At 43.7% G+C, this 22004-nt stretch overlaps 1 protein-coding gene across 1 annotated transcript; it reads left to right on the top strand.

Annotated features, from left to right (window-relative positions):
• Positions 1-12762: 12762 nt before the first annotated feature.
• On the top strand, positions 12763-21692 carry LOC133066188 (pregnancy-associated glycoprotein 2-like). The gene is made up of 9 exons (XM_061157000.1): positions 12763-12815; positions 13404-13554; positions 14384-14501; positions 14591-14712; positions 15941-16140; positions 17068-17184; positions 19489-19633; positions 19721-19819; positions 21540-21692. The coding sequence occupies exons 1-9, from the start codon at positions 12763-12765 to the stop codon at positions 21690-21692; spliced, it is 1158 nt and encodes a 385-aa protein (XP_061012983.1).
• The last annotated feature ends 312 nt before the right edge of the window (positions 21693-22004 follow it).

Below are 22004 nucleotides of genomic sequence, written 5' to 3'. Positions count from 1 at the left end.
TTTTTTCTACCAATCCAGAATTTAATTCCTGGATTCCTTCAATGAATAAGAACATTCTTTCAAATCTTTGTAGTTATATGAAATATGCTTCACACAAACAAAGATAGCACTGGAAAGCCAGTGCCCAGAATAGTGAGTTGGTATTCTTAGCAATCTGACACAGTGACAAATTAGGTATTATCTTTTAACACTTGGAAATGTTGGATTTTTATATATTTAATTTGTTTTATATATTTAATTTGCTTTATATTTTAATTTTATATATTTAATATGTTTAATTTTATACATTTAATTTAATTGTTTAAATTAATATTTAATATTTTTAACATCGATTTGATCTGATGCTAAAATTGTCTCACTTTTGGATTCCTAAACTTTTTATTCAACTCTTGCTAATCTTTGAAGGCCCTCAAATTTCTGGTCCTTCAAGATTCTCAGGCTTATCTTGTTCATTCCCCGGCCCAGTCCTGAAACTGGTCATCTCTTCAAAACTCCATGGACCCTCAGGTGGGAAGTGGAATTTAGAGGCCCCATGATAGACCTCTGGATAGTCACTGTAATCCCCGGCCCAGTCCTGAAATCAGTCATCTCTTCAAAACTCCATGGACCCTCAGGTGGGAAATGGAATTTAGAGGCCCCATGATAGACCTCTGGATAGTCACTGTAACCAAGTCGCCATCTCTTCTTAGGCTTTTCAGTCGTCAGAGCCAGGAAGTACAGATTTCTTTAAAGAAAAGAAAAATAAGGAAAATAATTAAATGGTACAAACTTATGTTATCAAGTTTTAGGCTATAGGGCCCTTACTTAACATTTTGCATTTTAGACTTGAAACTTTTTTCTATCCACTGAAAATCTTGCTTCAGAACATTAGCACTAATTACTGACTTGCTTTAACCAATAACACATATATGATATTTTCACAATAACAAAAGCAACATCACCAACAATAAGGTGGTGGATAGTCTCAAATATTTTGCTTTTTTGTTTTTGGTTTTCTTTTGGATGTGAGAGAGTATTTTTTTATTGTCTTTGCCATTAGAAGACATTCCACTGTGAATGTAGAGTCAAATTCTGTGTTTTAGAGCCACTTAAATAATGTTTCTTTGCATTGATCGCTGAGGAAGGCTTTCATATCTCTCCTGGCTATTCTTTGGAACTGTGCATTCAAATGGGAATATCTTTCCTTTTCTCCTTTGCTTTTTGCTTCTCTTCTTTTCACAGCTATTTGTAATGCCTCCTCAGACAACCGTTTTGCCTTTTTGCATTTCTTTTCCTTGGGGATGGCCTTGATCCCTGTCTCCTGTACAATGTCACAAACCTCCATCTATAGTTCATCAGGCACTCTGTCTATCAGATCTAGTCCCTTAGATCTATTTCTCACTTCCACTGTATAGTCATAAGGGATTTGATTTAGGTCATACCTGAATGGTCTAGTGGTTTTCCCTACTTTCTTCAGTTTAAGTCTGAATTTGGCAATAAGGAGTTCATGATCTGAGCCACAGTCAGCTCCTGGTCTTCTTTCTGCTGACTGTATAGAGCTTCTCCATCTTTGGCTGCAAAGAATATAATCAATCTGATTTCAGTGTTGACCATCTGGTGATGTCCATGTGTAACAACAGACTGGTTCCAAATAGGAAAAGGAGTACGTCAAGGCTGTATATTGTCACCCTGCTTATTTAACTTATACGCAGAGTACATCACGAGAAATGCTAGGCTGGAAGAAGCACAAGCTGGAATCAAGATTGCCGGGAGAAATACCAATAACCTCAGATATGCAGATGACACCACCCTTATGGCAGAAAGTGAAGAGGAACTAAAAAGCCTCTTGATGAAAGTGAAAGAGGAGAGTGAAAAAGTTGGCTTAAAGCTTAACATTCAGAAAACTAAGATCATGGCATCTGGTCCCATCACCTCATGGGAAATAGATGGGAAGACAGTGGAAACAGTGTCAGACTTCGTTTTGGGGGCTCCAAAATCACTGCAGATGGTGATTGCAGCCATGAAATTAAAAGATGCTTACTCCTTGGAAGGAAAGTTATGACCAACCTAGATAGCATATTAAAAAGCAGAGACATTACTTTGCCAACAAAGGTCTGTCTGGTCAAGGCTATGGTTTTTCCAGTGGTCATGTATGGATGTGAGAGTTGGACTGTGAAGAAAGCTGAGCACCAAAAAATTGATACTTTTGAACTGTGGTGTTGGAGAAGGCTCTTGAGAGTCCCTTGGACTGCAAGGAGATCCAACCAGTCCATCCTGAAGGAGATAAGTCCTGGGTGTTCATTGGAAGGACTGATGCTGAAGCTGAAACTCCAGTACTTTGGCCACCTCATGCAAAGAGTTGACTCATCGGAAAAGACCCTGATGCTTGGAGGGATTGGGGGCAGGAGGAGAAGGGGACGACAGAGGATGAGATGGCTGGATGGCATCACCAACTCGATGGGCATGTGTCTGAGTAAACTCCGGGAGTTTGTGATGGACAGGGGGGCCTGGCGTGCTGCGGTTCATGGGGTTGCAGAGTCGGACACGACTGAGCGACTGAACTGAACTGAAATAACATTTTGTTCTGTGCAGTCGTCACCAACTTGATACACTAAGGCTAATTTGCTGTCAATTGTTCTCAACTTCTACAGATGTATTTATTTATTTTTGATCCTGTAACGCGTTTTCTTCGTTGCAAACTCAAACTATAAAACAAGAAAAATCACTTCTGTCCCTGGCCCTCATCCCTATATTATATTTTCAGTAGGTTTAGGCTTATTCTTCCCCTTTTTCTTATTGAAAATAGACATATATGTGTATGTAAAAGCAACAACTGTAAGCACTTTTCTGGTACCTCTTTTTCAAAAAACTGAAAACAGTGTACCCTGAGGGTCTCACGCATCCCACTCCTCCCTCCATCCACATCATACCCAGGTGCTGGGATGCCCTGTGCCTTACTCCATACTCCCCAGTGGAAGGTCAGTTTGGGTATATTTATAATATTTTGCTTTTACAAACAGTGTTGTAGTGAAGAGCTTGTGCATATGGTACTTGTATTTTTGCCAGTGTATTTTTGGGATAGATCCCTAGAAGTAGAATTGCTAAGTTAAAGGGCATATGTGTGTGTCATGTGTTAGACGCTATCAAATCCCCTCTGTAGGGACTGAACCACCAAAGCTGAATGTTAACAATGTGCAAAAATGAGGGATAAGACCCAGCGCCCCATCTATACAAACCTAGTGACCAGAGAGCCTCCCAATATTCTATGCAGAGGACAGGCTTGGACAGATCTCACATAGAAACACCCAGGCCCTGGGAGTGGTAGAAGGAACCATGAAGCACCATCGCCTTTACTTTGCATGGAATAACAGTCTAAGAGGTAACCCTGTTCATCTCAGGCTGAGCAGGAGCTCTGAGTGGTTTGTATTTTGTTTGTGTGTTCTTTGATTGATTAGACACTTTGCAGTTTTCTCTTTCTGGGTTTGGTTTGGCAGACAAAAAGTTGCAAGGCCTGAATCCTATTGCTGCTGTTCAGTCACTCGTCAAGTATGACTCTTCATAACCCCATGAATGCAGCACACCAGGCTTCCCTGTCCTCCACTGTCTCCTGGAGTCTGCTCAAACTCGTGTCTATGGAGTCAGTGATGGCATACAATCATCTCATCCTCTTTTGCCCTCTTTTCCTCCTGCCCTCAATTTTTTCCAGCATCAGGTCTTTTCCAATGAGTTAGTTCTTCACATCAGATGGGCAAATTATTGGAACTTCAGCTTCAGCATCAGTCCTTCCAATGAATATCCAAAGATTTCCTTCAGAATTGACTGTTTTGGTCTCCTTGATGTAAAAAGGACTCTCAAGAGTCTTTCCCAGCACCACAATTCAAAAGCATTAATTCTTCAGCACTCAGCCTTCTTTATGGGCCAACTCTCACATGTGTACTTGACTACTGGAAAAACCATAGCTTTGACTATACGGACCTTTGTTGGCAAAGTGATGTCTCTGCTTTGTAATATACTGTCTAGGTTTGTTATCGCTTTTCGTCCAAGGAGCAAGCATCTTTTAATTTCATAGCTGCAGTCACTGTCCACAATGATTTTGGAGACCAAAAAAATTAAATCTGTCACTGTTTCCATTATTTCTCCATCTATTTGCCTTGAAGTGATGGGACCAGATGCCATGATCTTAGCTTTTTGAATGTTGAATTTTAAGCCAGGTTTTCACTCTTTTCTTTGACTTTCATCAAGAGACTCTTTAGCTCATCTGTGCTTTTTGCCATTAAGGTAGTGTCATATGTGTATCTGAGTTTGTTGATATTTCTTCCAGTAATCTTAACTCCAGTTTGTGCTTCATCCATCCCAGCATTTCCCTTGATGTAGTCTACATATAAGTTAAATATGCAGTTTGACAGTATACAGCCTTGATGTACTCCTTTCCCAATTTTAACCAGTCCATTGTTCCATACCCAGTTCTGACTGTTGCTTCTTGACCTGCATATGGGTTTCTCAGTAGCTAAGTAAGGTGATCTGGTATTCCCAACTCTTTATGAATTTTCCACAGTTTGTTGTGACTCACACAGTCAAAGAATTTAGCAAGTCAATAAAGCAGAAGTAGATGTTTTTCTGGAACTCCCTTGCTTTTTCTATGATCCAATGGATGTTGGCAATTTGATCTCGGTTCCTCTGCCATTTCTAAATCCAGCTTGTACATCTGGAAGTTCTTGGTTCATGTATTTTTGAAGCCTAATTTGAAGGATTTTGAGCATTACCTTGCTAGTATGGGAAATGAGGACAATTGTGTAGTCAATATCAAAATCATATTGATTATATTTTTTGCATACAAAGGTGGAGAGGCTGTATACAGTCAGCAAAAACAAGACCAGGAGCTGACTTGGCTCAGATCATGAGCTCTTTGTTGGCAAATTCAGACTTAAATTGAAGAAGGAAGGGAAAACAATTAGGCCATTCAGATGTGACTTAAATCAAATCCTTTATGATTATACAGTTTAAGTGACTAACAGAGTCCAGGGATTAGATGTTATAGACAGAGTGCCTGAAGAATTACAGAGAGAGGTTTGTAACATTGTACAGGAGGTGATGACCAAAACTATCCCCAGGAAAAAAAGAAATGCAACAAGGTAAATTGATTGTCTGAGGAGACTGTACAAATAGCTGAGAAAAGAAGAGAAGTGAAAGGCAAAGGAGAAAAGGAAAGATTTACCCATCTGAATGCAGAGTCCCAAAGAAGAGCCAGGAGAAATAAGAAAGCGGCCTTAAGTGAACAATTCAAAGAAATAGGAGAAAACAATAGAATGGGAAAAATTAGAGATCTCTTCAAGAAAATGAGAGATACCAAGGGAACATTTCATGCAAAGATGGGCACAATAAAGGACAGAAATGACAAGGACCTAACAGAAGCAGAAGATATTAAGAAGAGGTGGCAAGAATACACAGAAGAACTATAAAAAAAGATCTTAATGACCCAGATAACCTCAATGGTGTGATCACTCACCTAGAGCCAGACATGCTGGAGTGTGAAGTCAAGTGAGCCTTAGGAAGCATCACTATGAACAAAGCTAGCGGAAGTGATGGAATTCCAGCTGAGCTATTTCAAATCCTAAAACATGGTGCTGTGAAAGTGCTGCACTCAATATGCCAGCAAATTAGGAAAACTCAGCAGTGGTCACAGGACTGGAAAGAGTCAGTTTTCACTGCAATGCCAAAGAAGGGCAATGTCAAAGAATGTTCAAACTACCGCACAATTGTGCTCATTTCACATGGAACCTATTAGGGAAGTAGAATTCTATCCATTTGTCCCCAACAAATGGATATTATTAAATTTATTGGTTTACATCACCCTGCTGATCCTTCTTTACAGATGGAAGGAAAATTAACAAAGGTAATATGCATCCAGTCTCTTATTCAATCAACCAACTTGAATTGAATCCCCTCTCTGTCCCCTCACTACTCCCACCTCTAGGGCAGAAATAAAAACCTGCATAGCATGCAGTCTGAATTCAGCACACAGTTGTTTGGCATTTGGCTCCCACTGTTGATCTCAGAGGAAGAGTAGTGAGCGGTCCTGAAGAGAGAACTTTGTTCCCCGCCCAAGAATTAAACCTGGGTAACGGAAGAAACACCAAGAGTCCTAGCCACTAGGCCACCAGGAGCTAGAGGTTAGAAGCAATGTGGTCCTGGCTCTTACCCCTGTTAGAAAGCAAGAATGTTTCAAAGAGGCAAAAACTGTAAAATCAGGTACAAATTTTATTATCAGAGACATGACACGATGTATGGAGGGCCCGTGGGAAAACAGTTGTTCCATTCGCCTCAGAAGCAGGCAGAGAAACCCACAGAGAGGGAAAGGACATGGGCATCTTCTCTAATGAAGAGGAGTGCAGTGCGTCAAAAACTAGGCAGAGGCGATACCCAAAGAGGAGTGTGGGCGTCCTGAGTGAGAAGGAGTGCCGTATGGAGGTGAAGGAAATCATTTACATAGGACAGTCCTTCTGGGCCTTTGTTTACCCTTGGCCAGTTTTCTTCTTTCTTTCTTCACACCTAACTGGTCCATGGACCCTCCCCAAGATGCATTCACGACTTTTTGCTAAGATGGATCCCACTGCACAGGCCTATGGGTGCATGTCCACACTTATTATGGGGTGAGGTCTCCTCTCTTTTCCACCCAAGAAGCCTTCTTGTGCATGTGCAGACAGGTAAATCTTCCTTGACCTCAGGAGTGGGCACCTTATCTCCTTGATTTAGTAGAGCTCAGCTTTCCCACTAGCTTTGTCCTTGAACAGTCTGGGTGAGAACAAAAGCTCAATTTTACTCCACTTGACAACCACCAGGTATCTGGCCCAGAGGCCAACTGTAGCTACCTCGTTTTGTTTTTGAAAACCAAAATAAAAAAGAGATAGAGATAAGATTGTCCATATTTGAGTCAGGAGATAGTACACAAATATCTAGACTTCTCTGAATGTAGTCAATCTAAACGGAGCCAATCACCCTGCTTTCCAGCCTGGAAGCTGCTGGTTGGAGCGGAGGAGAGGCAGCTCCCAGTAGAAAGGCCTGTCATGCCAGGTATCCAGGATGCCCACTGAACACTATCATTCATTTCTCTTGGGCCAGGGGTTTGTGAGAAATGACTTAGACTGCTAGCTCCTTAGGATAATGAACACCTGTGTGTTACTCGACTTTGACTTTCCAACATCCTACCCAGACCCCAGCACACAAGGTTCCCCTTAAATGTTTGTTGGATGATATAAAGAATCTGGTGGATGCCTGCATCACATTTCTTCCAATACTGAAACCATGCAATTGCAGTACTACTCCAGCCTAGATCTTTGATACAGACTGGCATCAAAGGTGCCCCTGATCTGTGCCAATGTCCCACTACCTAAAGCCACTCATATGTCACTGGGCTGCCCCTAAAGTCTTCACTTTGCTAGTGACTTCTTTCCCTTTTAGCAATCCCCTCTCCAACTGAGGACAGCCATATACATCTTAGGAATATCACATGAGATCATGAATGTCTAGCATGGGCCCCAGCATTTACTTTTATCATATTATTATCAGTGTTTTATCTCCAAGCTGGCAGCAGCTTATCTCCTCATTCTTTGTTTAGTTTAATTTTTCATTCAAGCCTCAAAGAACAAGTTACAGTAGAAATCTCTGTATTCTGAGAATTGTCTGTCAGGGAATGTTTGACGGGAGGATTCCTACGTGCTGTCTCTCATGAGTCCTTTGTCCCTCTTCAAGCAGAACAGGACACTGCTCCCAGGGACTGAGGTCATTGTGTGAGGCAGGTTTGGGTCTCCTTTAGTAAACATTCTCTTTAGGACAAAACTACTTAGTCCCGTTCCCCTTTCTTGAGATATGGATTGCCTCCTGACCTTGTGACTAACATTACCCCTTGTTCCCTTGGTAATGGTTGATGTACGTTTGGTTTTCTGATCTCTATCATTCCTGAAAGAAGTTTCTTGTGCCACAGCCTATATATACTCATAGGAAAATCATTAAAGCACCTTTGCTCCATCAGAGCTTAAGTCCCTGGGTCTTTTTTTTTCTCTCTCTCTCTCTTTTACTTTCTTATCATTGACTCCATACCACTAGGTTCTGGTCCATTAAAGGACCCCAACAAATGGCGCCCAAATAGGGACACTGGTATACGTGGCATATCAGGCGGAGTGACTCAGGGACCTATTGAAGTCGGTAAGTACTAAGGCATGGGTTAAACGGCTGGCCAGCCCCATTATTTTTCTACTTTACTTCACCATTTGTTTAAATTTCAGGGACTTCTGGTTTCATGCCAATGAATAGAGGCTTGCCTTCAAACAGTAGTTGAACATAATCCTTAGTTTCCTGATAAATGCAGTTTTGATTTAGAAATATGGCTCTGGGTCAAAGAAAATGTCAAATGAGCAGCCAAACAAGGAAAAAATATTCCAATTGATCTCTAGCCCCTATGGGCTCTTATTAAAGCTGTAATTCTGCCATTTCAAGGTACATTCTAGCCCTTCCAATATTCAGCAACAGACAGAACACTTATTACATAAATATAAATTAAATGATTAAACTTTACAAAAGGCCCAATTAAAACAATACAAAATATCTCAAAATTTTCTTACTAGCCCTGCCCTGGCTGCTCCAAATGCTTCTCCTCTGCCAACAGTCGCAACTCCAAAAGTCTCTGCTTTGTTGGAACCTAATGAAAAGTTACGCTAATTTTTAAGCTAGATTAGAAGCTGCTATTTCCCATATTGTAATCGGAGAAGAAACCAAAAAACAGCTAGAGAAATTACTTGCTTATGAGAATGCAAATCAGAAATGTCAAAGAGCTATAGCTGCAATTTGTGAGACTAGGACTATTATTGATTATTTGAAGGCTTGTCACAATCTAGGATCAAAAACTTAAAAGTGCAAATACTAGCTGAAACAATGGCTACTACCTTTTAAAAAGGGAAATGAAGGATGCTTTACATGTGGAGATAAAAACTGTTTAAAAAGGGACTGCTCTAAGAAGGCTAATAAAAAACCTCCAAAAATTTGCCCTTGCTACCATAGAGAAATGCACTGGCCAAAGACAGTAAATTTAAATTTGATATTGAAAGAAAACCTATTCTAGGAAACTCCAAACAGGGGACCTCCCAGGTCCCCTACAACAAAAACCAGGGGCAAATTCTATCTTTTCCCTCAAACCCTCAACATCCAGCAGTGCTGCCATTAATATACCAGCCCTAAATGATTTTTTCCTTTACCCTTAAGCAGTCCCTTCTAGAGTACCTACTGGACTTTTTGGACCCCTGCCCCCACAAACCTTCAGTCTTTTACTTGGCTGATCTAATTTGGCTTCTAAAGGAATTACTGTTCACCCTGGAATAATTGATTCAAATTATAAAGGAGAAATTCAAATTATGATGTCAGCTCAGATTCTATGGCAATTCAAAAGGGGGGACAAAATTGCTCAATTACTTCTTTTGCCTTACATTTCTATTAACTCCTCTAATAATGTATGGACAGGCAGATTTGGCAATACAGATCAAAAACAATCCTTATGGACATCATTGGTATTTAAATATGTCGGACCAAATATAAATATCAAAATTAATAGTAAAAGATTTTCTGGTCTCCTCGGCACTGGATCTAATATTATTATTATTTCCAAACACTTGTGGCCCAAATCCTGACCTATACAAAAGGTCTCTTGCAAAATTGCAGGAATTTCTCAAACCAAAGTACAAGAAATTTATCAAAATATTCAAATCTACCCATATGATAGACCAACCTACAACATTAAGACCTTACGTGATAGATGCACCCCTTAATCTAACAGGAAGGGACTTACTTATGCAATGGCAAACTCAGATATACATTCCACATTTTTCCTAGGGGCCACTGCTCATTTAACAAACAAAACAATTATTAAAATAACTGAGAAAAATTATGAGCCTATTTGGACAAAGCAATGGCCCCTTATGAAAGAAAAATTACAAGCTACTAAAGAACTTATAAACACACAATTAAAATTGAAACATATTGAAGAATCTTGCTCTTTTTGGAACTCTCCTATTTTTGTTATAAAAAGGAAATATAACAAATGGTGTCTCTTAACAGAGTTTAAAAAAGTTAATTCTTTTATGAAACCTATGGGTGCATTGCAACCAGAGATCCCATCACCTATTACTATTCCTCAAAATTGGCACATTATTATTACTGATTCACAAGATTGCTTTTTTAATATACCTTTACACCCTTTAGACCGGGAGAAATTCACTTTCTTTCTCCCTTATCCTAATCATATCGGGCCTCATAAAAGATTTCAGTAGACTGTGTTACCTCAAGATATGCTTAAAAGTCCTGCTACTGCTGCTGCTAAGTCACTTCAGTCGTGTCTTACTCTATGCGACCCCATAGATGTCAGCCCACCAGGCTCCCCTGTCCCTGGGATGCTCCAGACAAGAGTACTGAAATAGGGTGCCATTGCCGTCTCCATAACAGTCCTAGTATTTGTCAAAATTTTGTAGCCAAGGCTTTACTTCCTATGTGACAGCAATTCCCTCATGAATATATCATTAACAATATACTATAGCTACAACAAAAGGAAGTGGAACATAGGCTTGTATAAAATATGATTGATTATAGCAAAAGAAATAATTGCTATAGCTATGATTGGTCCCTGTGAAATGTCTGGTCCAAGTCCCAAGTTCTTCGGTATTTGCAACAAGTTTTCAGATGTCCCATTGTTTAGGCCCAATCTGTTTATCAAGGATGATTCGAGGATGAGGTGGGGGCCATTCCATCGTCAAGCTAGCCAAGAAGTCCTCTGTCATGGTAATGTTCCATTGTAGTATTAATAACCTTCCATGTTACTTGAGTAATATAATCATACATAGTATTGTTAATATCATCTGAGCAGTTCAATAACCACATACTATGAGATCCCCAATTGACAACTGTATGATTAGCTATAAACATTAATTTTCCTGATTTGGCCTGACATTTGTCCCAATGAACAGGAATATATTTAAAGTTCTTATTTGTAAACCCTTTGCATAGTGTTTTTTGTTTTTTCTTTAATTCTTTTCCTAAAGTTTTAGTAGTATAAACATGATTCATGGACAAAGAAAGGGCAGTAAGTAATCCAAGAAGCATCAGAAAGTCCTCTTTTGGAGGCAGGGGAAGGCCTAAGTTTGTCGGCTAATGTTTATGCATAATTCTGTTGTGCCCATACACAAAGGAAGGATTTCATAACCTAGAACGATATTAATTAGTTTTTCTTTTTCTTCAGAATGAGAGGGCCCCTCCAAGTTCCAAGGAGGGGGCATATGTGTTGACTCATTAGTGGATATGATTGGTTCTATATCTGTCTATTTTGCTAAGAACCTACAATAAAAAAGCGGGGTTAGGTATATAAGCCCAGTAAGTGTGATCAATCAGGTCAGCCTGAGCGGGGGAAGCAAAAGCAAGCAAAGCAAGCATAGCGAAGAAAAATATTTTCAGGATTCTGAGGCATTCCCTGTTGAGAAATCAGATTTTCAGTTTAATTAGTAAGGGTATTTATCTGTCCCCAAGTAGGGAGATCATAAGGTCGATGACGTCGGGTGCAGCGTTTTTTGGAAATTTTTAATGTCGCCATGGCTTATATTGGAATTCTTTCTTCCTGGGTTTTTTGCTGTTTCATCTCTAGTCTGAATGCTGGGGGCCCCCTTAGGTTGAGTCTTCTGAAGAGGAAGTCATGTGAGCTCGTTGGATCCATCCGGAGAAATAGAAGCATATCCTTTCCCTGTAAGATTAGTTTCTTAGATTTCCATTGATTAGTTAACCCGTCTTGATATCAGATGGGCAAAGGAGGGGACGTGTCCTTTAATGTTTCAAAACTTCTTTTTTTGTTTGTTTGGTTTTTGTTTTTTGCTTTTGTCAAAACATCTCTTTGTAGGAAGTGGAACTTTAGCTAAACAATTGGCTGATCAATTATCTGGGCTAGACCCACATAGATGGTTTCAAAGCCTTACTCATAGCATTGGGTCTAGAACTATAATTTTGGTGATTGTCTTAACAATTATATTTGTTGTCTACTGTTGCCTTCATGCAAAGATTGTCAAAACTGAATAAACTCTGATGGTCAGAACTCTTCTTACAAATATTATAAATAAATAAGGGGGAATTGTCAGGGAATGTTTGACGGGAGGATTTCTACGTGCTGTCTCTCATGAGTCCTTTGTCCCTCTTCAAGTGGAACAGCACGCTGCTCCCAGGGACTGAGGTCATTGTGTGAGGCAGGCTTGGGTCTCCTTTAGTAAACATTCTCTTTAGGACAAAACTGCTTAGTCTCGTTCCCCTTTCTTGAGATATGGATTGCCTCCTGACCTTGTGACTAGCATTACCCCTTGTTCCCTTGGTAACGGTTGATGTACATTCGGTTTTCTGATCTCTATCATTCCCGAAAGAAGTTTCTTTAAAATCATTAAAGTACCTTTGCTCCATCAGAGCTTAGGTCCCTGGGTCTTTTTTTTTTTTTTCTCTCTCTCTCTTTCTCTCTTTTATTTTCTTATCATTGACTCTGTACCACAAGGTTCTGGCCCATTAAAGGACCCCAACATTGTCTAATCCAATGTCCACAGAAAATGATAGAGATAAAGATTTTATCAAGAGTTTGGTATTCTTTATCAGATCCATTAGTAGCCTAAAGGGGACAATTATCTCAGGTCAGAACATATATAGCTAGGAGCTCTTGGCCACCACTGTATGCTAAGAACCTGAACTTCCCTGAATACTAGGACCCAGGAAAGAAGCATGAAGTGGCCTGTGCTCCTCGGGCTGGTGGCCCTCTCAGAGTGCATAGTCATGTAAGTATGGGGACTGTAAGTGGCATCATCTCTCTTTCTGGGATTTCTCTTTTCGTCCTCTTATTCTTCCATCCATCAGGGTTAGAAGAGAAAGTAATCATTCTCTGGCAGTCTTAAATTTCAGCTCTCACTTATTGATGAGAATATTGTCATGGGTCTCATTCATGGGGCAGGCCTACAGAGTTGCATAACTCTGGGAGTACCAGTCACATCATGACCCATATAAAAATGGCACTCCTGGAAACTGTTCAGTGCATGACCTGTGCAGCTGTCGGTGTGGTGCTACAGAAAAGCATTTCTCCTGCATTTGCTTTTAGGTCTTCTCTCTGCTCTCTCTCCTCTGCTGTGTGTATGTGTCAGGGTCTTCATCTGTGTAGGCTCCAAATGGTCATCTGGTTTACCCAAGATTACACAACAGAACCTGTATGCAGACTTAGGTCTTTGATATGTCTTTGCATGGCATTCTGATAAAAGGTGACACTCATAAAAATGCTTGGAAAATACACAATGCCATTACAATGCCAGATACAACAGTCATACCTGGTTACTGACATTTCTTTGTTTCCTTTTCCCCATGCTCGGTGAAAGAATCCCTATGACGAAGATGAAGACACTTCAAGAAATATTCTTGGAAGAAATGATGGCAAAACATTTCCTGGAGGAACAATCTTATAGCCTGTCCCAGGACACTACTCTTGACCACAACTTCTCATCTCATCCCCTGAGGAACTTCTTGAATGTGAGTGTGTTGGGAGGATGGTGCTCCACAGCTGAGGCTCTGGTCTAGCACTGGGGCTCATCTGGAGGTGCCAGGTGGGATGTTGGGGCTGGGGCTCCTGCAGGAGGCAGAAGCAGTGGGGAACAGGAACCCATTCCCAGAGGAGAAGGCAGTCTCATCCTCAAATCTTGGTCTGTGGTGACTGGGCCCAGCAATGACCAGCTGGTAGGTAAACATCCATTTCTGGGTCAAAAAGGTGGCATTAGTTTCAGGGAGATTATTCTTTCTGAACTAAGTGAGCCACTGATAAAAGATGAATGGTGAGACATGCCAAACAAAAGATAACGCCGACTGCAAATTAAGTGTGAATCCCCAGGCAGAGAAAGTTCACCCTCCACAGATCCAGAAAAGACACTAATTTACTGAGCCCCTAATGCATGTGACTCCATAAAGGTCTAACACTATAGCTACTGTTTTGTTTAGTTTTTAAAGGAGGGGGAGATGCTTATCTCTTGTTCAAGAATGCATAGGCAAGCCAGAGAGAGTGAAAAATTGAATACATATCAAGAAAAGGGCCACCCTCATGTTGTTGACAGGGCATGCTCTGAGATTAGCAGGAGTGGCTTGGGGTGAACTAGGAGGGCCACCTGGAGAAGAAGGTGATAAGGTTGGCCTTAAAGAAGAGACTGGAGAGCTTCTCAGATGAAGGGACCTCTGAGCAGAGGCTGTGAGGAAGGGCGATTGGAAAGTGATTTCAGGCCTTGGGATGCCCAGAGGGAGGCAGAACGCTATGAACAGAGGGTAGCCAGGCAGCCAAGTCTGCCCTAACCTCCCTCCCTGACCCCTGTAGACGGCCTACATCATCAACATCACCATTGGAACACCGCCTCAAGAGTTCAGTGTCATCATTGACACCAGCTCGTCTGACTTGTGGGTTTCCTTCATCCACTGCCAAGCTCCCTCCTGCTGTGAGTACCAGCCCCCCACCCATCTTGTCCTCCCCCTCCCCCTCCTCCATTCCCGGCACCTGACTGATACCCATCGATTGTGTCGGCAGCTAAACACTTGAGATACAACCCTAAGACGTCCAGCAGCTTCCAATCTGACGAGGGGAAACCCATCAAACTCAGTTATGGATCTGGAAGCATAACGGGAGTTCTTGCCACTGACACGGTTCGGGTAATGTGGGAACCAGGGGCTCAGTCAGGTCTGGTCCTGGGAGCAACAATTGCCTGTAAAATAGATGCAGCTGGGAGGGACTGTCTTTCTGAAAGTCCCCTCATGGCTGGCCACATGCCCAGCAGGGCCCTGTCCCTGGGGAGACAGTGCCCCTGCAGACACACAAACTCCCAAAACAATGAACCCCAGAGAGAGGCTCGGGGTGTGGACCCGCATCTCCATTACCCAAGGTGCATTTTGCTGGAGTAGGAAGAAGGGGGAATGAAGCACCCCCTTTTATATTCACAGGCTCTACAGGGCACTTTCATGGTAATAACTTGTTTTATCCTGCAACATCCCCAGGCAGGAGGTACTATTATTAGCTCAGGATAAAGACAAGGGACATGAGGTGTAGAGAGTGAGGGCCTTGCCCAGCTCATGTATTTTTTAAGTTGGAGCTTGGCTGTCCTTCAAGACGCAAGTAAGTGGGATTTGGGGAAACGATAAAGTTGATCTGGGGCCCCTGGGGCAGCACAGGCATTCAGGTATCCAGGCAGGGAAATCAGGGGTCACAGGTGTAAGATGGGACTGATAAAAGGGTTCTCACTCTAGGGGGCCTTTGAGACTAATAAAAACTATGTCCTGCCCCCGCCCCACCCACTCCCCCCGCCACACACACACACAGTGCCTGAGTATGCTCTCCCTGTGTTTCTCTGTCTGGGCCTCTGTCTCCCTCTGTCTCACACGCACACAGGCACTCACACACAAGTGTGCACATCCCCAAAAGCCTGATATCCAGGAAGAATGTTCATTAGAACCCACCCAAAGATATTGTATAATGGGCTTCTGTCTTCCTGTGCAGACGCAGGATCCACAATGCACTGCAATGAATTCAGTTCATGTTTGTCATCAGATCATAGTGATGCCAAAGAGAAGACTATTCTGCTCTCTATTCATTGTATCCTCAGAGGGGAACCATTCAGTCCTGCCCTGAGTTTGGTTGCCCCACCTGTACAGAAGACATGAGACCAATTTGACTCACTCAGATGGTGTTTGCAGGATAAGCAGGCATTGCTAAGATGCATGGCCCCACACAAATGGAACCCAAACTCCTGTCCCAGCTTGATGTCCCCATCTGAGATCAACTGATGATTCAGTTCTCTAGAGTGCTAATGGCATCTACAGTCCCAATGCCCAGTTCTAGTCCCACTTCCCATATTTTACGTGGGCACACTCTCCTGTCTCACAGATCGGGCGACTTATTGCCAAGTCACAGACATTTGTCCTCAGCATGAACCAGCTCAGTGGGGCCTTGGAACATGCACCTTTTGATGGCATCATGGGCTTAGCCTACCCCAGCCTCGCCATCCAAGGGACCACCCCCATCTTCGACACCCTGAATAAAAACGGAATCATTTCTGAGCCTGTCTTTGCCTTTTTCATAAGCAGGTAAGTCTGAGCTGGACAAGTCCTCTCTCCAAATTAACTAGAAGATGCTTTCAATTGCATGAAAAATTAAAGACTACCTCATCCAGAATATTCCTGTGAGATGGTCTAGCCTAGGAGAACTATGGCCCCAGGATCACAACTGGCCCCGTCACTGGGTATTTATCAATACAGTTTCATTGGAACACAACCATGCTCATGGATCCAAGGGTGCAGTTTTGTCCAGGGAGGTGGAGGTAATAAGGAAAGCAATAGAAGGTGTCAGGATATTGGAGGAAAAGGCAACAAGATTTGCTAATGAATTTTATAAGGATGGAAGGAGAAGGATGCCTGGAATGTTTCCTTCCTCACTAACATTTCACTGGGAACCCAGGACGAGCTACAGAATTTGCAAGAGCCAGCACAAAATGAAAATGTGAAACCCCTTGTTTGAAACACATTAGGGATTTCAAGACAGGGAGAGTGGAGGTGGGTGGCCTGCTCAGCTTGAAGTCCCATGGACAGCACAGGTCACAGGCAAGAAGAGCCAACCCTGGGTGAGACTGAACCCATGTTCTTAGCTCCCTCAGACATCAGCTTTCCTGAAAAATGACAGGCTAGACAAGGAGGAAGCCCGACCCCTCCAGCATAAAGTCCTCTGAGGGTATATCTGAGCATCCAGGTGGCTGGAAAAGTCCAGGCCCTCATCAGAAGGATGGGTGGTCGGAGCCAGGCCTGGTTGGAGCCAGGCTGCCCAGCTTCGAACCTCTTCTGTGACACTTATTAGATGGGGACCGACCCTGGTCAGGTACACAAGCTCTCCAAGCATCCGTTTCTGCATGTGTAAAATGGAGACCATAGTAGTGCCTCTGACAGGTGAAGAAGCGCAGCGCTCAGACAGTGGCTGGTGTTACCCTCCTCCAACAAGCCCCTTCTTCCTTCTCTCTTCAGCTGGCCGCAGAAGAGCAGCTTGCTGATGCTTGGTGGGGTGGAACATGCCTACCACAAGGGAGCTCTCAAGTGGGTACCGGTGACCCAAGCCGGCTTATGGCAGATAACTGTGGACCGGTAAGCCTGCCCCTCTGAGGGCCACCCCAAATGATGCTGCCACACATGCACATGGACACATACAATTCAGTTCAGTTCAGTTGCTCAGTCGTGTCTGACTCTTTGCAACCCCATGAATCGCAGCATGCCAGGCCTCCCTGTCCATCACCAACCCCCAGAGTTTACCCAAACTAATGTCCATTGAGTTTGTGATGCCATTCAACCATCTCATCCTCTGTCGTCCCCTTCTCCTCCTGCCCTCAATCTTTCCCAGCATCAGGGTCTTTTCAAATGAGTCAGCTCTTCACATCAGGTGGCCAAAGTATTGGAGTTAGTTTCAGCTTCAACATCAGTCCTTCCAATGAACACCCAGGACTGATCTCCTTTAGGATGGACTGGTTGGATCTCCTTGCAGTCCAAGGGATTCTCAAGAGTCTCCTCCAACACCACAGTTCAAAAGCATCTATTCTTCGGTGCTCAGCTTTCTTTATAGTCCAACTCTCACATCCATACATGACTACTGGAAAAACCATAGCCTTGACTAGACGGACCTTTGTCAGCAAAGTAATGTCTCTGCTTTTTAATATGCTATCTAGGTTGGTCATAACTTTCCTTCCAAGGAGTAAGCATCTCTTAATTTCATGGCTGCAGTCACCATCTGCAGTGATTTTGGAGCCCAAGAAAATAAAGTCTCTCACTGTTTCTAATGTTTCCCCATCTATTTGCCATAAAGTGATGGGACCAGATGCCATGATCTTAGTTTTCTGAATGTTGAGTTTTAAGCCAACTTTTTCACTCTCCTCTTTCACTTTCATCAAGAGGCTCTTTAGTTCTTCATTTTCTGCCATAAGGGTGGTATCATCTGCATATCTGAGGTGATTGATATTTCTCCCAGCAATCTTGATTCCAATTTGTGCTTCTTCCAGCCCAGCGTTTCTCATGATGTACTCTGCATATAAGTTAAATAAGCAGGGTGACAATATACAGCCTTGACATACTCCTTTTGGTACACACACAAATGCACACACAGTCACACACAGACATATGCTCCACACACACACGTAAAAACAGATACAGAGACACATATAAACACATACAGAGGCAAACATATAAACACACAGAGACACACAAATGCATGCAAACATGCACACAGGAACACACACCACCCATGGGTTCATAATTGCCCCAGAGCTGCTGTCCAGGCCTCTGACCAGGGTCCTGAAAGGGTCCAGAGAGGCCTGGGCAGCTGGGGGAGAGCTGCATTCCTGTTCTGTGAGATGGGGAGCCTGGTTAGAGGACTCTATAGTGTGGTGAAAAGAGGATCAGGGGGAATTTCACCAACCTGAACAGGATTGTGTTAAGATGACCTACTGACCAGGGCCACCCAGGACCTAGGGTGTTCTCAGGACACAGAATTGCCAGTTGAAAAGCTGAGAAAGTCCTGAAAAACTGGGAAAACTGGTCTCCTCAGAGAGAAGTTACACAACAGTGGAGCAAGTTTGGCTGCAGTCTTGAGACCTGAGAGCAACGCATAAAAAGAGACACCCCACCTAACCAGTGCTACTTGCCGCCCAAGCCGGGCACACAGCGGGGCAGGGGCTGTGCCTGATCAGGAAGCTGGGATCCAGGCATGGCCTGAGAACAAGGGGCGAGAATTGATGGGATTCTCTGTGATAGCCTCAGGCCAAAGCTCACCTGCTCTTTGGAGGCCCCTGGGTCTGCTCATGCTCCCCTGGCAGGGACCTCAGGGTCTGAGCCGGGTGAGGGGGCAGTGCTGGGAGACAAACTCTCCCAAGGCAGCCTATGTCTCCCCCACTACCGCTCATTCATTCATTCAACAATCATACATTGTGCATCGCTTGTGTGCTGGGCACTTGAGGGAGGCACTGAGGATCCAACTTGGCCTCACATCTAGTGAGGCAGACGTACGTGAAACAACATGAAATGAAGTTCACACACAGTGAATTACCACCTTGGTACATGCTAGACATGAGGAAGAGTCTACAGAGTCTGACAACGACAGGAGCCTTATCTACTCTGGCGGGGAAGACTTTCCTGACATAGTGACAATTAACCTGGAAGATAAGGAGAAATTTGCTAAACAAAGGGGATGAGGTTCTAGGAAGCTCGCCAGCACAAGCCCAGGCCCTGAGCCTGGTGCCTGTAAGAACTGAAAGGAAGTTAAAAAGATGATGTGACCAGAGAAAAGGAAAACAGAGTCAGGGCAAGAGCTAAAGAGCTCTTCAGGAAAGAGTCAGGGAAGGGATAGTGATACGGGGGTCTCCAGAGTGATCCTAGTGCCCGCTTTGTCGCTCCGTCTTTCAGCATCTCCATGAATAGAAAAGTGATTGCTTGTTCCGGCGGATGTCAGGCCATTTTGGATGTCGGGAGCTCATATTTGTTTGGCCCAACTGACATAGTCAGAAGCATCCAGAGGAGCGTCAACCCCAGCCCCCTCCACAATGAGCAGGTGAAGGGTCATGCCACAGAGTCATTCTTGGGCTCCCCATACACCAAGGAACACCTGGATCAACCTCTCTCCTGCTTTCTTTTACAGCGATTGATTTTGTGTAACCGTACCATGACCCTGCCTCCTGTTATCTTCACCATCAATGGCATGGACTTGCCAGTGTCCCGTAGATACTACATCCAGAAGGTGAGGGGACAACCCTGGGGGCTGGTTCCCAAATCTCAGACTCACAGGACCCTTGGGCTCCTGCTGGGAGGAGGGCGCCCTCTGCAGGCCTGGTCACATCATTGCTGCACCTCAGATGCTGCTGAGCCCCTGTGGCGGGGCCAGCGCCTCCCACAAAACCAACCACGTGAGAGTGAAGGGCAGTCTGGGACATCCCTCCTCCTGCAATAACCGGGGAGACACCACCCCGTGCTGGCGCGGTGGGAGTCACAAGCAGAGGGGAACACTGAGGGCCTCAGGTTTCCCAGAGCTTCAGTTCAACCAGAGACCTCAGATGCATGAACACGGAAAGTCAGCTCTAGCAATCCCTGAAATACAACAAGTGAGGAGGTGGGTTGGCTGAGGACAGTCCTGTTGTGCTGACCAACCATAGGGGTTAACAGTCTCCCCTTCCCAACACAGAAGTGTCCAGATTGAGATCATAAATTACATGCTTATGCTAGAACTCGGCTACAACGTCGCACTCTGCGAGTTGCGGTACCGACCCCTCTGTGGGGAGGTTGGATGCTAAGGTGAATAAAGGAGCACAGTGGCTGCTCACCCCGGCACAGGGTGGAGGCTTCATGTCAGCTCCCTGCAGGAGTTCAGAGCAGGCTGATGGGCTCAAAGGAGGCTTTGAAGAAAGGGAATTGCAGTAATTCTAAACCCCCAGCCTCATGGAGGAATGAGGAAGCCTGCTTGGGTTGAGGCAAATCTATAATGGATTCTATTCTATGGTATAATGGATTCACGGGGGCTGTGCAAAGGGGTCCAGGGGCAGATTAGGGGTGAGGAGGGCTACAGACCAAGGGAGCACCAGGGTAAGTCACCCAACCCAGCCTGGAGTGGCCAAATGATGTGAGTGTAGGACCAGAAAGTTTTCCTAGACGGCCTGAGCGCAGCATAAAGAACGCGTTGTGACAATATTATTTACAACGGGTAACCAGCAACAACCTACTATGTAGCACAAGGAGCTCTGCTCAGTGTTATGTGGCAGCCTGGACGGGAGGGGAGTTTGGGGGAGAATGGGGACATGTATATGTGTGGCTGAGTCCCACTGCTGTCCACCTAAAACTATCACAATACTGTTAATTGGCTATCCTTCAATACAAAATTTAACATTTTTTTAGGAAAAGAATGGGTTGTGGGCAATGGGGAGAAGAATAGGTATTCCCTGTGGAGGAAAAAAGAGGGCAGGAGTCAGAAGGAAAGAAACAGCAGAGTGTGATGGGGAGCTATGGGCCATTCTTTTTCTTTTAAAAAAAAAAAAGTACTTTGAAGTAGAGCTGACTTACAATGTGTTAATTTCTGCTCTAAACCTAAGTCATTCATTTTTTTTATATATATATGAAAATGTATACCTACTCTTTTTTGTATTCTTTCCCATTACAGTTTATCACGGGATACTGAATACAGTTACCTGTGCTATACAGTAGGACTTTGTTGTTTTACAGTCTCTATATATTAGTTTGCATCTGATAATCCCAAACTCCTAATCCTCTCCTCCCCATACCCCTCTGTCATGGCAACCACATGTTTTGGCCCTTCTTGTTCCTATACCCTCACTTCTGCAGCTGCTGTGAGAGCCACTTGATTCTTCCCAAAAAAGGGGGAAAAAGTGGAAAAGCTCTCTGCTCTGGATATTGAGGGGGGTGGCAGGTAAGTGCTCATGCTGACTGATGTGCATTTTTGTCTCCCCCAGATTTCTGAAGACATCTGCTTTATAACCTTTAATGGGGGCACAGAAAACATGAGCCCCTCAGAGACCTGGGTCCTGGGTGACATCTTCCTGAGAGCATATTTCACAGTTTTTGATCGGGGAAACAATAGGATTGGCCTGGCTCGCTCAGTGTAAATGCTGGGCTGCTTCAGGAATCACTCAGGCTCATTCCAAAGACACCTTCACACCTAGGGCACTCCCACCCAGGGATGCTGGTGAACTGTGTTTGGTGCTATGCAAGCCCTGTCCTCAGAAAAGAATAAAGGATTTCATCTCAATAGAGCTAATACAAATGGCTGCTTCTGTTTGGGTTGGGGAGGTGCATCAAAATTGGGAAGGATCTAGAATCAAGTCTGAACCACAAGTAAAAGGATCCCAACTCCAACTGGCTTCAAGAAAGGAGAGACTTATTGAAAAGACACCGGAGATCTGGGATGCAGGAACTGG

Source organism: Dama dama, chromosome 2 (assembly GCF_033118175.1).
Source record: "Dama dama isolate Ldn47 chromosome 2, ASM3311817v1, whole genome shotgun sequence".
Taxonomy (NCBI): domain Eukaryota; kingdom Metazoa; phylum Chordata; class Mammalia; order Artiodactyla; family Cervidae; genus Dama; species Dama dama.
Note: the sequence above shows the minus strand (reverse complement) of the source record. Positions and strands in the feature narration are given on the sequence as shown.